The 14,506-nt window shown below is 54.9% G+C and overlaps 1 protein-coding gene across 1 annotated transcript in view; it reads left to right on the forward strand.

Moving 5' to 3' along the window:
- The window catches only part of CDH23 (cadherin related 23), a 413,989-nt gene that overhangs the window by 47,471 nt on the left and 352,012 nt on the right, over window positions 1–14,506 (forward strand). Inside the window, 2 exon segments of the mRNA XM_053888562.1 lie at window positions 1,578–1,649; window positions 9,112–9,189. Of these exon segments, the coding sequence (XP_053744537.1) occupies window positions 1,583–1,649; window positions 9,112–9,189 (145 nt within the window). The 5' untranslated portion in view covers window positions 1,578–1,582.

Consider the following 14,506-nt stretch of genomic DNA (forward strand, 5'->3'; position numbering starts at 1 on the left):
TCTGAGTGGCCATCATCCCCACCCACCCGGTGTCTCCCTCATTTCTGTTCCTGGCCTGGTCCCTGGAGCATATCAGTTTGCATCCCTGTGATGCTGTTAACATTCCAAAGCTCAAGGGGGTGGAAATATAGGAATATATGAATGGGGGGGGGGTCTGTCTTTTATTATTTAAATACATCTTAGGATTGTTTATTCTGCAAATTACCGTTTCATGCCTAGTAATCAGGACATCAGGGAAACAAATGTTAGAAGGGAAACCAAAGGGCGTCACGGGCCGTTGCATGTTGTATGTGGCAGGAACCCCGGTGGGGTCGTGTCACAGGCCACTCGGGGCCTGGGCTGACAAAGGCCACTCCGGGTCTGGAATTCAGGGATCTGAGCGTGTGGCTCTTTTGGAATCTCTCGCCCCTGGATCTTGCAGACATGTGGAAGTCTCTCCAGAGATCCCTTCCCTTCCGTTCCCTTCACCTCCCCGTGGCTTTCCTGGCCTCTCATCCACGAGGGAGGCGGCCGGTCAACTTAGGTCCAGATGCTGAGCCTGGTGCTCGCTAGCCGGGAGTCTCTGAGCAAGCTGTTGAACTGCAGGATGATGTGCAGGCCCTTGGCTAGGCCCTGCGGGGATGTGGAGGCGTGTGGGCTGTGTCCCTGTACGAACAGGGCTAGCATTTGAGAGGGCCGTGGCAACCCCAGCTGAGGAGCGTGGGCCCCTCCTGGTGCCTCTGCTGGTCTCCGGGAGGCCTGTCCCTGAACCGCTGCAGGGCTGAGAAGGAACCAGAGGACCGTGGCCCTGCTGCAACAGGGCCACTGCTATGGTGCGAGGTGCAGTCACCCTCCCCGACACCCTTCGAGGTGGGATCTCGCCTCGCTGAGCCGCTGGGGGCTGGGCTCCAGATCTCGCTGGAGCTGTGCTCTGAGCCCCTAGAAATTTGGCCTCAGTGTTCTACAGACTTGCTGTGGAACGCTGTGCAGTTACCTCCCCTCTCTGTGCCACTCTGGGCACAGCTGACTGCCGCCACCTTTCATATCCCAGATTATGAGATAGTAGGGTGGGTAGGAAAAGTGGGAAAAGACATGCCCATTGGGCACTTAGGCTGGGGGGATCCAGGGTGTTGGGCCTGCCAAGCCCGGTCTTAGACCCCTGACTGCCCGCTCAGCACCTATCTCCTATCTCTGTCCCCAGGCTACCCAAGCCCCATCACTCCTGGGGCTGCCATCCTGGAGGATGTAGGCAACGGCCCCTCCCCGCAAGGGGCCCAGAATGCCTCGGTCACGCATTCCTGTGCCTACTGCTTAGCCTCGCTCACTCTCTCGCTCGCTCGGCTGTGTAGCCAGCCCCATGAGGGCAGACACACCGTTGCCCCTGCCCCCACCCCCAGGCCGCTGAGCTATACCCAGCCCTGGACGATACGAAACCAAGCGATGCAGACCCTCTCTTCTTTCCCACACCCAGCTCCCCACCACGTGAGTTGATTCCCTCCCTTCTTCCCAGGCCAATTCTCCCCGGAGCTACAGGGGTGGGGAAGTGTAGGAGGGGCTCGGAGGGCAGGCTTCTCACCTCTCCTTCCTTGTGTCCCCAGGAGACATGAGGTGCCACGTTGCCACCGGCTGCCTCGTGGCCTGGCTGTTTGTGCTGATCTCCGGATGCCTGGGTAAGTCCAATCCTCTGCCCTTCCTGCCACCGCCAGCGTGGGATTTGTACACTGGGAGGGGGCTTGGTGGGGGGGGGGGGGACGGCTGCTCTGGGCCCACAGACCTCGCCTTGCTGTGTGTGTGATTGCACACACACTTCCCTCTCTGGGCCTCGGTCGCTTCCACAGCACTCACAGGACTGAAAATACCAGCCTCCCCGGGAGGGAAGGGGAGGAGCCTTGAGAAACAGGTGAGCTCCAGGGGAAGGAGGCATCTGTGACCATGAACCCCTTCTGGGATGCAGGGAGTGGCTGCAGTGCTCTTCGGTTTCAGAGCTGTCTTTTGAGTACCTACTGTGTGAGGCTGTGTCTACTGTGCCCAGTTCTGGGGTATGGGGCAGTGACTCGTGCTCAGGGAGCCCCGAGCCTGGTGGGGGAGGAAGCCACAGCTAGGATTTACTACCTAGAAGGCAGGTGAATATAGTGGTAAGAAGACGGACATGGCTCTGGAGAAGCCCATCAGAAGAAAGGATTGATTGGGCCTGTGGGGACAGGAGGGACTCAGCCAGAGGGAACATTTAATCGGGGCTTTGAAGACTGAGAAGTAGTTTTAGCGTAGGGGAACAGGAGGAAGGGAATCCCGGGAGGAAGGAACAGCTTGAGCGAATCGTGGTGGTGAGGTGCCCTTTCCCCTGGCAGGGAGGACCGGCCCTCCTTCCCCAGCGGCCAGATCAGCGTCAGCTCTGGTGGCCGCGGAGGAGGCCGGGAAAGACCTGGGCATTTGCCTGTCCCTTGGCTCCTGGACAGCTGGTGGCAAGGAGCAAAACAGCTCTGGACTGCGCTGAAGGAAGGTTAGGACTGCAGGCACGGCTGGCATGGTGTCCCCTGGGGCCAGCGTGTCCCCGGGGAAGAGCTGTGGGCCCGGCCTGCCTGGTGACACGGGCAAACATATTCCTGAGTGAGGCCAGCTCCTTCTGTCACTCCAGGGAGCTAGGGAGTCGCTGGAGGAAGCCAGCCTCCCCCTGGCTGCCCGAGAGTCCCTTGAAACTCCCCTCTCCTGGCCACTGTGTTTGGAAGGATCTCTGCTGGAATGCCTCTGTGATGGGGAGCTCACTTCCATCCAGGCAGCCCGGGATTACGGCGCAGTTTCACGGACTCTCAGGGGAGAGCTGGAGGCGCTCTCAGACCCTCTCTCGAGTCTTGACCTCCTTTGCAGAGAAACTGACACCTGGAGATGTTACTGGCCCGAGGTCATGCCAAGCAGGGCGTGGCTGAGCCTCAGTCAGGGTCAGGATACTGCTCCCACGGCCATTGCAGGAGACCTCAGTGGGGGCACATGAGATCAGCTCTGACCCTCTGGCTTTGCTGGATGGTGGGGGAGTCAGGACACTCTCCTCAGCCGGCTCTATGACCTTGGACACTCATGCCCTTCCCCCGCTGTTAAGAAGAAATACATCGGGGCGCCTGGTGGCTCAGTCGGTTAAGCGTCTGACTCTTGATTTCAATTCAGGTCATGATCTCATCATTTCTGAGTTTGAGCCCTGCGTTGGGCTCTGTGCTGACAGTGCGGAGCCTGCTTGGGATTCTCTCTCTCCCCCTTGCTGCCTGCCCCTCCCGGGCTTGCACTGTCTGTAAAAATAAAACAGGTGCTAAGAGCTCGGCTGTATCCTCAGCAGAGGATAGTTTCCTCTTGAGCTCTCTGGGTGGAAGACGGTTTGTGCATCTCAAGTGGGCACAAGGGAGTAGCACAGAGCCAGGACTCCTGGGTTCCCGCCCCACTTCTCCAACCGCTTCCCTTGGGCAAGTGTCTTAGTCTCTCTGTCCTTCAGCTTTCTTATCTCTAAAGTCAAAGGACACTAGGACTCTCCTCCTTCAGTTGTCAGAATGATCAGACGAGTTAATGCACATGTCAAGCACTTAGAATAGCGCCTGGCACGTATTAGGTGCTAAAATAAAGCGTTAGCTCTTTTATTATGAGCTGTATCTTTCTCTGGGTGAAGGAAAATGGGGCACAGAAAACAGAAAAGTTAAGCAAGTTGCCTGGGGCCACACAGCAGCTCTGTGGCAAAACCAGCCCATCTGGGGACTAGTCTGCTTTGCACGTATATGAGGGTCCCTTTCTCTCATTGCCGGGTATGGTCCTCCCTTCCTGGTGCCTGTCTGAAGTGGCCAGTGTTGTTCCTCTGGCATGGTGAGGCCATGGCTGACCTTAGGGACTGAAGGACACCGTCTTCCACCCTGCCCTTCCGACACCTGCCCCTGACCCCTCACCCTCCTCTCATTCCCGCAGACCCTCCCGCATCACTTCTCCCCACTTTGTTTTCATCTGACCCACAGCCCCAGCGGATCTCTCTCCTCCCATCCTGGGTAGTCAGAGATGGGTCAGGCTCACAGATGTCAGACCCTCTTGTCAGCCTGTCATCTTCTCTCTGCCGAAGCTCGTTCCCCCTTCTTCCCTCTGGCCTCAACATGTTCTTCATCTGTGGGCTTGCTGGGGGGCAGGAGGTGGAGGCCAGCAGCTCGCATGGCGTGTTTTCTGTGAGCCTCCCCACTCCCTTCTCCCCTCAGGCCTGCAGTGGTAAGAAGCTAGATGCTGTGCGGTGTTGTTTTTTTTTTTTTATCATGAAATTTATTGTCAAATTGGTTTCCATACAACACCATACAACAGCTGCCCTCGTCAATACCCATCACCCACCCTCCACTCCCTCCCACCCCCCATCAACCCTCAGTTTGTTCTCAGTCTTTAAGAGTCTCTTATGCTTTGGCTCCCTCCCTCTCTAACTTTGTTTTTCCTTCCCCTCCCCCATGGTCTTCTGTTAAGTTTCTCAGGATCCACAGAGGAGTGAAAACATATGATATCCGTCTTTCTCTGTATAACTTATTTCACTTAGCATAACACTCGCCAGTTCCATCCATGTTGCCACAAAAGGCCATATTTCATTCTTTCTCATTGCCACGTAGTATTCCATTGTGTATAAAAACCACCATTTCTTTATCCATTCATCAGTTGATGGACATTTAGGCTCTTTCCATAGTTTGGCTATTGTTGAAAGTGCTGCTATAAACATTGGGGTACAAGTGCCCCTGTGCATCAGTACTCCTGTATCGCTTGGGTAAATTCCTAGCAGTGCTACTGCTGGGTCATAGGGTAGACCTATTTTTAATTTTTTGAGGAACCTCCACACTATTTTCCAGAGCAGCTGTATCAGTCTGCATTCCTACCAACAGTACAAGAGGGTTCCCGTTTCTCCACATCCTCGCCAGCATCTATAGTCTCCTGATTTGTTCACTTTAGCCACTCTGACTGATGTGAGGTGGTGTCTCAGTGTGGTTTTGATTTGTATTTCCCTGATGAGGAGTGACATTGAGCATTTGTTCATGTGTTGGTTGGCCATCTGGATGTCTTCTTTGGAAAAGTGTCTATTCATGTCTTCTGCCCATTTCTTCACTGGATTATTTGTTTTCCGGGTGTGGAGTTTGGTGAGTTCTTTATAGATTTTTGGATGCTAGCCCTTTGTCCGATATGTCATTTGCAAATATTTTTCCCATTCCGTCGGTTGCCTTTTAGTTTTGTTGATTGTCTCCTTCACGGTGCAGAAGCTTTTTATCTTGATGAGGTCCCAATAGTTCATTTTTGCTTTTAATTCCCTTGCCTTTGGAGATGTGTCGAGTAAGAAATTGCTGCGGCTGAGGTCAGAGAGGTCTTTTCCGGCTTTCTCCTCTCGGGTTTCGATGGTTTCCTGTCGCACATTCAGGTCCTTTATCCATTTTGAGTTTATTTTTGTGTTTGAAATACTTAAAGCTGGCGGACTCCTCCATCTACTGTGTGGGGAACAATCAGTAGGCGTGGCTGGCAGAGGTGGGAGGAAGCCACTGGGGCGGAGCCAACAGTGGATTCGGACTCACGGGGAAGGGGTGTGTGGGGCACGGGAAGTAGGGACTCCCCCTTGTCCCCCACCCTTGTACATCCACTCACGGACCAGCTGGGCTGGAGGTCTCACACAGAGCCTTTGTGCCTTGAGAGTGGTTTTTAAGAGAACGAATAACCTGTCCGTGTGCCCTTTCCCCACCCCTGCCCCGTCAGCCCCCTCCTGGTGCCCAGGGACCGCACTGGCAGCCCAGGGCCACGGGGTCTCTGGGGGCAGCAGGACTGTTCTGAGGACCCAGGCCCTGCTTGGTAGGTGGCAGGAGACATCTGCCCCTGGGGCCCTGCCGGCTGCCAGTGCAGAGCACTCAACAGGTGATTATCGGCAGGTCCTGTAAAAGAAAATTTAAAATGAACAATGCTGCTGCACGCGGTGTTTTTTCCTGGCTGGTTTCCCTCCCCCAGCAGCCCAAGCCCACCCCGGAGCCTTCACCCGGGTTCAGCCCGCTTCCCATACTGGAGCCCAAGGCTCTTCTTGGTCAAAAGCATCCCTCTCTGGCTGAGCAGGTGGCTCCATTATTAATACCAATATTAATAGTAGTTACCATTTATCCAGTGCTTGCTGTGTGCCGGGGCATGGCGCTAAGCACTTTATGTATGTAATCTCACTTAATCCTCAGGGCTGCCCTGAAGTAAGTCTTGTTACTGCCATTTTACACCTGAGTAAACTGAGGCATGGGAGGATCGTGTGGCTGGAAAGAAGCACAGGGAAGTTCCAAACAAAGGCAAGGCCCTTGACCATTGGCCTCTTTCTGAGGCTGTTATGTGTGAGAGGGGTTCTGGATTCTTGATATGAGAGGATGGAGGAGTGTGTGGGGGTGCACGTTTGTAGTAATGGTGATCAAGGAGGGCTTGCTGGAAGAAGGGATGTCTAAGATGAAACTTGAAGGATGTCTAAGAAGAAACTTGAGCCACTCCCCACTAGGAGCATCTCAGGCGGGAGGGGGAAGTGCTCCTCCTCGACTCCAGCCTTCTCACTTCCTGGGAGCTGGCCTCCGTTCTCTAGCCTGGCACCAGCCCTGAGACAGCCCCAGCTCAGTGGAAATGGGGAAAAGAAGGACGTCCCCGAAGGACCCAGCAGGGGCTGCTTATGGCTGCACGACATCAGCCCTGTGCGAGACAGACCAGCTACCTACCCCCTGGTTGGCAGGGGCAGAAAGGGAAGAGCCCTTACTTGCCTACTTCTCGGGTGTTTTCCATACCAACAACCAATTCTCTGGACACCAACTGGGTGTCCAAATATTTAATGAAATTCAGTCTGACACTATTTGGAGTTAGTGTCAAATTATACACATTTAAGGGCTCGGGCGCACAAGACCGCCCCCATGTCACAGGCCAGTCACGAGTCCTAGGCCACCCATATATCTCACCTACCGGCCATAAATCAGGGCTTCCTATGACCCCCTTCCTCAGGTTTTATCAGCTAGAATGACTCACAAGACTCAGGGAGGCAGTTTACTTCCACTTCCTGGGTTAACATAAAGAGTACAGCTCCGGGGCAGCCAGATGGAATGGGGTGAGAGTGGAGCTTCCGTGTCCTCTCCAGGTGCGCCACCCTCCCAGCACATGGATATGTTCACTTCCTGAGCACTCATCAGATCTCTTCAATCTCCAGCTCCCTCCCCTCCCCAGAGGTCTGGATGGGACTAAAAGATCCCCCCACTAACGAGTTGGTCTTTCTGCCCACCAGCCCCATCCTGGGGCTGCCTAGAGGCTCCCCACCCCCCAACCAAGTCCTCTCACTAGCATAAACTCAGCTGTGCTCAAAAGGGGCTCCTTATAAACGATACTCCTCTCTCTCTGGAAATTCTAAGGAGTTTTGGAGCTCTGTGTCAGGAACTGGGGCAAAGACCAAATATATATATATAAATTTTTTTAATGTTTATTTTTTTTTAATTTTTTAAACATTTTATTTATTTTTGAGACAGGGAGAGACAGAGCATGAACGGGGCGGGGGCGGTCAGAGAGAGGGGGACACAGAATCTGAGACAGGCTCCAGGCTCTGTGTTGTCAGCACAGAGCCCGACGCGGGGCTCGAACCCACGGACTGCGAGATCATGACCTGAGCCGAAGTCGGCCGCTTAACCGACTGAGCCACCCAAGCGCCCCTTAATGTTTATTTTTGAGAGAGAGAGGGAGAGAGACAAAGCATGAGCAGGGGAAGAGCAGAGAGAGAGAGGGAGACACAGAATCCAAAGCAAGCTCCAGGCTCTGAGCTGTCAGCACAGAGCCTGAAACGGGGCTCAAACTCACAAACCATGAGATCATGACCTGAGCTGAAGTCAGATGCTTAACTGGTTGAGCCACCCAGGCACCTCCAAATATATTTTTTATTATACTGCACTACTGAAGGCTGTTAAGAGGAGGTTCAGGGGATAGGTAAAGCCAGCCTTGGGGAGGCCCTGTGTGGGGAGCTTGTGGTTTGGGGGGCTCTTTGGAATCACTAAATTCCTCAGCCCGTGCCACTACTTCCTCAACTCCTTCCAAACCTGGCCCTTGTCCCAAGGCCATCACAGAGTGATACAAGGTCAACCACCCAGGGGTCCCCTAAGGCCTGTGCCACTTACTAGCTGTGTGACCCTGGGCAAGTTACTGCTTATTCCCCACAGGCCTCGTTTTCCTCAGCAGTAAGATGGGGATATGATAGCCCCTGCTGTACCATGAAGATTGGTGGAGGGGACGTAGTGGCTGGCATGGAGAAAGGTTCTATACATGGCATTGTTATCATTCATCCTATGGGGTCGGCTCACGTTCCTTCACACGACAAATACCTCCTGGGGCTCCTGAGTCCTCGCTCTTCTCTGAGCACCAGGCTGGTAGCCATTGAGGAGGATAGCCCTGGTCCTTGGTGTGCTCACATGTCATCTACAGCCAGGCTGCCTGGTGGGAGTACAACGTGAGCCACATGTGTGAGTTGGAATTTTCTAGAAGCCGCATTAGAAAAGAAACACATTTTATTAAAAAAAATTTTTTTTAATGTTTTTATTTATTTTTGAGAGAGAGAGACAGAGCATGAGCAGGGGAGGGGCAGAGAGAGGAGACACAGAATCCGAAGCAGACGCCAGGCTCTGAGCCGTCAGCACAGAGCCCGACGCTGGGCTCGAACTCACGGACCGTGAGATCATGACCTGAGCCGAAGTCGGATGCCCAACCGACTGAGCCACCCAGGCGCCCCAAGAAATACATTTTAATAATAAGTTTAACCCAATATATCCACAATATTTTCATTTCAACCCATGTTCAATATAAAAGGTTAATGAGATATTTTACACCCATGTTTTCATATAAAGCCTTTGAAATCCTGTGTGTATTTTATGCTTCATCATGTCCCAGGACTCATTAGCCATGTGGGGCTGGTGGCCTCTCTCGCCGTACGACCTCCCTACTGGCATTATTCCCCATTTACCCAGAAGCAGGACAGTGACTCGCTGAGGTCCTGGGAAGGTGGCCATGGCACTGGATGCAAGCTCAGTGCCCTCTGCAGCCCCTACTCTGTGTCTCCCTGCAGAAGCTATGGCATAAGGTCCTTGACTGACACTGTTGTCCTCTGACTTCCAGGCCAGGTGAACCGACTGCCCTTCTTCACCAACCACTTCTTTGACACGTACCTGCTCATCAGCGAGGACACGCCCGTGGGTGAGTTGGCACAAGGGCTGGTGGGCATGCCGGGTGGCATAGGGTGGGCTTCCCTTCTCACGAGCAAAGGTGATCTTAAAGATTGAGGCCATCTTCTACCAATTATTGGAACCTCTTCTGTCCCTCATGGGGGTGTGTATGGCCTCTCCTTGGGGATGGGGCGCTCAGTCCTTCTCAGGGCTGTCCCTTCCCACACGGGGGGGCTCCAAGTGCCCAAGGAGTTATCACATTGAGCCCAAGATGCGTGACTTCTTCCACTTCTGTCCTACAAGATGGCTTGTTCCTCTTCTTTGGGAAAACTTGAAGTTGGCAACTGTCACAGAGTTTGTTTTGTAGCCTTTTGCACTTTTCCGTGATCACCAAGTTTTCCGCAATGAGTCTGCCTGTTTTTGTCATTAGGGGAACAATTACCTATTTTGGAGGTGATCACAAACATCCCTCACACCCCAGCTTGAGTCACCTCATTACCCAGCTCTGTCCTCATGATCCCCTTCCTGAGGGCCTGGCCTCTATGCCTGTGGCTGGAGATGTGCACACATAGCCCTGTGGCCTTCGCTCGGCTCCGGGGACCAGAAGGTTCTCGGGAAGTGCAGCTGCACTGATGGGAAGACCCTCATTCCTGTGAGAGGCCCCTCCTGCCTCCCCCCACACTCCCTCCCTTGTCCTCATTCTTGTCCGTGTCATCTTAGGGAAAATGCCCGTCATCTGGGGCTTCTTAAACTCAGATCTGCCTCCTCCGTGGGTCTGCGGGCGGGGCTCAGGGCTGGTGTGGTGCTTCTTTCTGGAGCGTCGCTTGTCCTTGGAAATGAAGCAAGATGGCATGGAGAGAGGGGAGGGGTGGGAAGGCATTTAACGCAGAGGTCATTTTAAACACTCTCTTACGTAAAACCAAAGGTAGATATGTGATAGAGAAGATGCAAAATTCTTCATAGACATCTCTGCTTGACGAAGGGAGCCTCAGCAGGCCCCGGCCTCTCCCCTGCTGTGTGTGCGACCAGGACGGCAACCTCTGGAGAGACCTTTCCTTCCATCCTTCCTGGTGGAAGCTTTTTTGCAGGTGGCTGCGGAGTATAGCAGGTGTTTCTGACTGTTGTGGGGATTGTTCCCACAGTCCAATTGCTCCTTTCTAGGACCCATGGGGTAGGGGGGGGCCCTGGGGTAAGTTGCAACTCCTTTGGTGATTCACAGCCTCCCTTGGATCAGTGCTGCAAGGCTGGATTTGTGGGTGTAGGTGCTTAAAGGCTCCTCCGAGAAGGAGGCTGCCCGCCTCTCTGTCTGCCTCTTCCTCAGGCTTAGATCAACTCCTGGTGGGAGGGGGCGGGGTGGTGGAGAGGGAACCTAGAAGTCTCCCGGGGATGCTGCTGAGCTTCAGGCCATGTGCGTGGGCTTCTGGATTCATCTGGGGGTTCTCCCCAAACCCAGGCCTCGCATGGGGCTGGTGTGGAGGTAGGAGAGTAGCTGCCTAGTATATGTGGTTCGAGAAATGAATGAATGTTAGCAGCCTTTGTCATCAGTAGAGGCTCTCCCGGTTCACCCATCAGTCCATCAGCTATAGAGGGGTGCACCCTCTGTGCCGGGCCTAACTGCCGTGCACCCAGAGAGGAATCCGACAGAAGGACAAAGAAGTCGATGTTGGGGTGATGGGGGCCGGGTTGGATGTCCGGTTAAGTTCCAGTGGGGCCTTGAAAGAGGAAGGTGTGTTCTTCTGGGGACAGAGCAGAGGCAGGAGGAAGCCAGAGAGGTTTTGGGGAGGTGGTGGCCCTTGAGCAGAGTCCCAAAAGACTCCCTTTCTGTTCCTTCACATACTGTTTCCTACAGCTGGTTTTTACAAGTCAGTTCTTTTTATTTTTTAACATTTTTTTAATGTTTATTTATTTTTGAGAGAGAGAGAGAGAGAAAGCAGGGGAGGGGCAGAGAGAGAGGGAGACGCAGAATCTGAAACAGGCTCCAGGCTCTGAGCTGTCAGCACAGAGCCCGACATGGGGCTCGAACCCAAGAACCTGAAGATCGTGACCTGAGCCGAAGTCGGACGCTCAACCGACTGAGCCACCCAGGCGTCCCTAGAAGTGTCTGTGCTAACCTCAGCCTCCCAGGGATTGCTCTGTGGTGGAGGGACTATATCTGGGACAGGGGGGACCATTGAGGCAGAGGCGTGGCCAGCCGTTAACTGACGGGGCTGCTGGCGGGGAGAGGCGAAGGCCGCCCTCAGGTGAGCGGTGCTGGCTGCGTCACCCTATCTGTGACCCTGCTCAGCCCCGAGTGTGGCGTTCTCAGAGGCCTGTGGTGCAGGGAACGTGGTGGGGTGGGGTGGGGTGTGGTGCAGGGAACGTGGTGGGGTATTGCTTGGCCAGTGCTGATGGTGATAAGCCCCAGGCTGGATGCCCCCACTCCCAGCGAGCCCTCAGTGAGCTGAAGACAGCTCTGTTCGTCTCTCCGGGCAGGGGCTGGTGCTGAGTTGGCCCACACCTTCCTGGCTTCCCCCCTTCGTGTTGCATCGGCATGGGACAGCAAACTCTGGCCTGAAAGTCATGAACTTAGTTTTTGTTCTTCACTGTGTGGCCTTGGGCACAGCACTGCCCCTCTCTGGGCCTTACCTCCTATCTCACCAATGAGAGGGCATTGGGCCCATCTTGGGCGGCCCTGCCGGCCCAGTATATAGCCAGGCCCTCAGATAACAGGCCTGGAGGTGTCCATTGTGTGTTGTCACCTGTGTGGCCCTGGGCCATTCAGAGGTTGGTGTGGACTCACATGGATGTGGCGGGGTGCAGGCCTCAGACCAGCAGAGGCCGGGGCAAGGGTGAGGGTTGAAACAGTTTGTCCAAGGGGCTGGCCCTTTGCTTGCCATGTGGAATGGGGTGGCCTAGAGACTTGGCTTGGAGGCTTGGTTCTCACTGGCCCTTTGCTTTCTGAACCTCAATGTTCCAGCCTGTAAAATGGGGACGGAATGGACCCCTCTCTGGATTCCATGCCTGGAATGGTTTGTTAGTGAACGGGGAGCCTGTGTGCGGCCTGGAGATGACTGGTTGAGCTGTCCTGCCCGCCATGGGCTGTGGAGGGGAGAGACAGGTGCCCAGAGGAGCTGGGTCTAGGGATGGTCACTATCGATGGCTGGAGTCAGAGCCCAAGCCAGTCTGAAAGTGGCAGGAGGTCAGAGCTGTGGGCAGACCAACTTCCAGCTTGGGTGCTGATTATCTGGCTTCTGCTCAATGCCCGACAGTGGGGAGCTCATGATCCCGGAAGACAGTTCGTTTTCATGCTACGGGACGGTTCTGGGAATGAAAAATCCTTCCTAATAGGAATATGAAATCTGTCCCTGGAACTCCCACCCATTGAGCCTAATTCAGACCACTGGAGCCTTACAGAATAATGATAATAATAATATATTATATACTGTATATGTATAATATATACAATCATAAAAAACTACGTTTGTTGACTGCTCAAGGTAGGGTACAAAGTGTGTTAACTAATGTGTTTTCCAAATTCCTCTTAAGATTCCGGAGGTAGAGTTGGCTGCGGGCTGTTAGTGTGTGGTTTCTGCAAATGTTCTCTCCTGAGCTAGAGATTGGGTCTTAGATTCACCCCACACCTTCCGAGCCTTTCCATTCTTTATGCCGTCGCCTCGGTTTCGGCTGGCGGGCCAGCAGCCGTGTGCTGGGGAGCAGAGGGGGAGGGCACAGCCCAGCCGCCCCAGATCCCTTGCGGAGGCTATGCGTCGTGTCACTCTATCTCCTCACCCATCTCTGGTTCCAATTCCCTCTGCCTGATGTTCTCTTTGAGGACCATCTCCCAGCCGGAGAAGACAGAAGCAAAATGAAGTCATTATGGAGCCCTGCCTGGTAACATTCAGGGCCCCCTTGTCCCTGTGTGTCTTACTCCAGACACGAACGTCCATCACTGGCAGCTGAGCTGGCCAGGGAGGGGCAGAGCAAGGGCAGATCAAGGACTCGGTGCCCGGTCGGGCTGGTGGCATTGCCCACACCGTGGCCTTGGCTGTCAGCAGTGAATGACCGCGTAGCACCGGCATCCGAGGGAGGGACACTTCCTGGGTGCTGTCTCCAGGTGACGTCCCGAATCCACTCCAGACACTCACCAGTATGGCCCACGTCAAGGTCACTGACGACCTCCCGGTGGCTGAAGCCAGTCCTTAATTCTCAGACCTGTGGCCTTCTGGCAGTCGGTCTTTTTCTCTTCCAGGTCATTGGCTCTCTGGCTGTGCCTTCTCAGCTCCCTTGGCCGGCTTCTCCACACCTCCCACACCCCTGAGTGTTGCAGGGCCCCAGGCCCAGCTCCTGTGTGCCTTCCCCGTGTTCTAGCCCCGTGGCCACCAACTCTGGTCTCGCGGCTTCAGGTCCTGTCGGGTGCTGACGAGTCGGAGGCTGCTACCTCCTTCCCGGGCCTCCTTGCGGAGAACGTTCCAGACTTGTGTGTCCGCCTCTGTGCTCAGCATTTCTACTTGGGTGTCTGCAGGGCTCTCAGCCTCTGTGCATCCAGGCTGGACTCCTGCCCTTCCCCCAGGCCCTGCAGCCTTGCCCGGCTCAGTTGTAGCTGCACCACCTGCCTCAAACACCAGTTGCCCAGGCCAAAAACTCGGGGTCGTCCCTGTCTCTTCCCTTTCTCCCTCACCTCACTTCCGATTCATCGGCAAATCCTGCTGGCGCCATCTTCAAAAGCTTTCCAGAATCTTCTCGCTTCTCACCCCTTCTGCTCCCGCCACCGCGGTGCAGGCCTGGATTCTCGAGCAGCTTCCTGATGGTCGCAGTGGTCTCCCTGCCCCCTCACCCCGCTGAAGCCTTCTCTCACCCCCGCAGCTGAGCGGTCAGGGGTCCTGAGACAGAGCCTGTCATGAGGTGTGCTCAAGTCCCCCACCCCACTTGCAATGAGAGTGGCACGAAGGCTGTCGGCTGTCTGGCTACGCGTCAGACCGCGTCTCCTCCGCTCCCCCACGCTTGCTCCCCTCCAGCCACACTGGCCTCCCTGCGGTTCCGTGAGTGTGAGAGGCGGGTTCCTGCCTCAGCCTTGCACTGGCCGCTCCTGCTGCCTGGAAGGTGGCGAGCCTCCGCTGGTCGGTCAAGTCCGTTCTGATGGCTGCCTCCTCCGTGTGACCTTCCTGGGTTTCTCCAGGCAGGGTTCAAGTGCTGCTTCCTTTGCTTTCTTTCCTCTCTGTTGGTCCCTGTCACAGTGCTAGTGTGGCTCAGTTCTCATCTGCCTCCCCTGTTGCACTGTGAATGTGCCCAGGTGGCCTGGACCATCTTTGTGTCCCCAGGGCCCAGCTCCGGCCCTGGCTTGTGCCTTGGGGAAGGAGTGAGGTCTGGAG

The sequence above is a fragment of the Panthera pardus genome, unplaced genomic scaffold, assembly GCF_024362965.1.
Source record: "Panthera pardus isolate Hobbes unplaced genomic scaffold, ASM2436296v1 HiC_scaffold_22, whole genome shotgun sequence".
In the NCBI taxonomy this organism is placed as follows: Eukaryota; Metazoa; Chordata; class Mammalia; order Carnivora; family Felidae; genus Panthera; species Panthera pardus.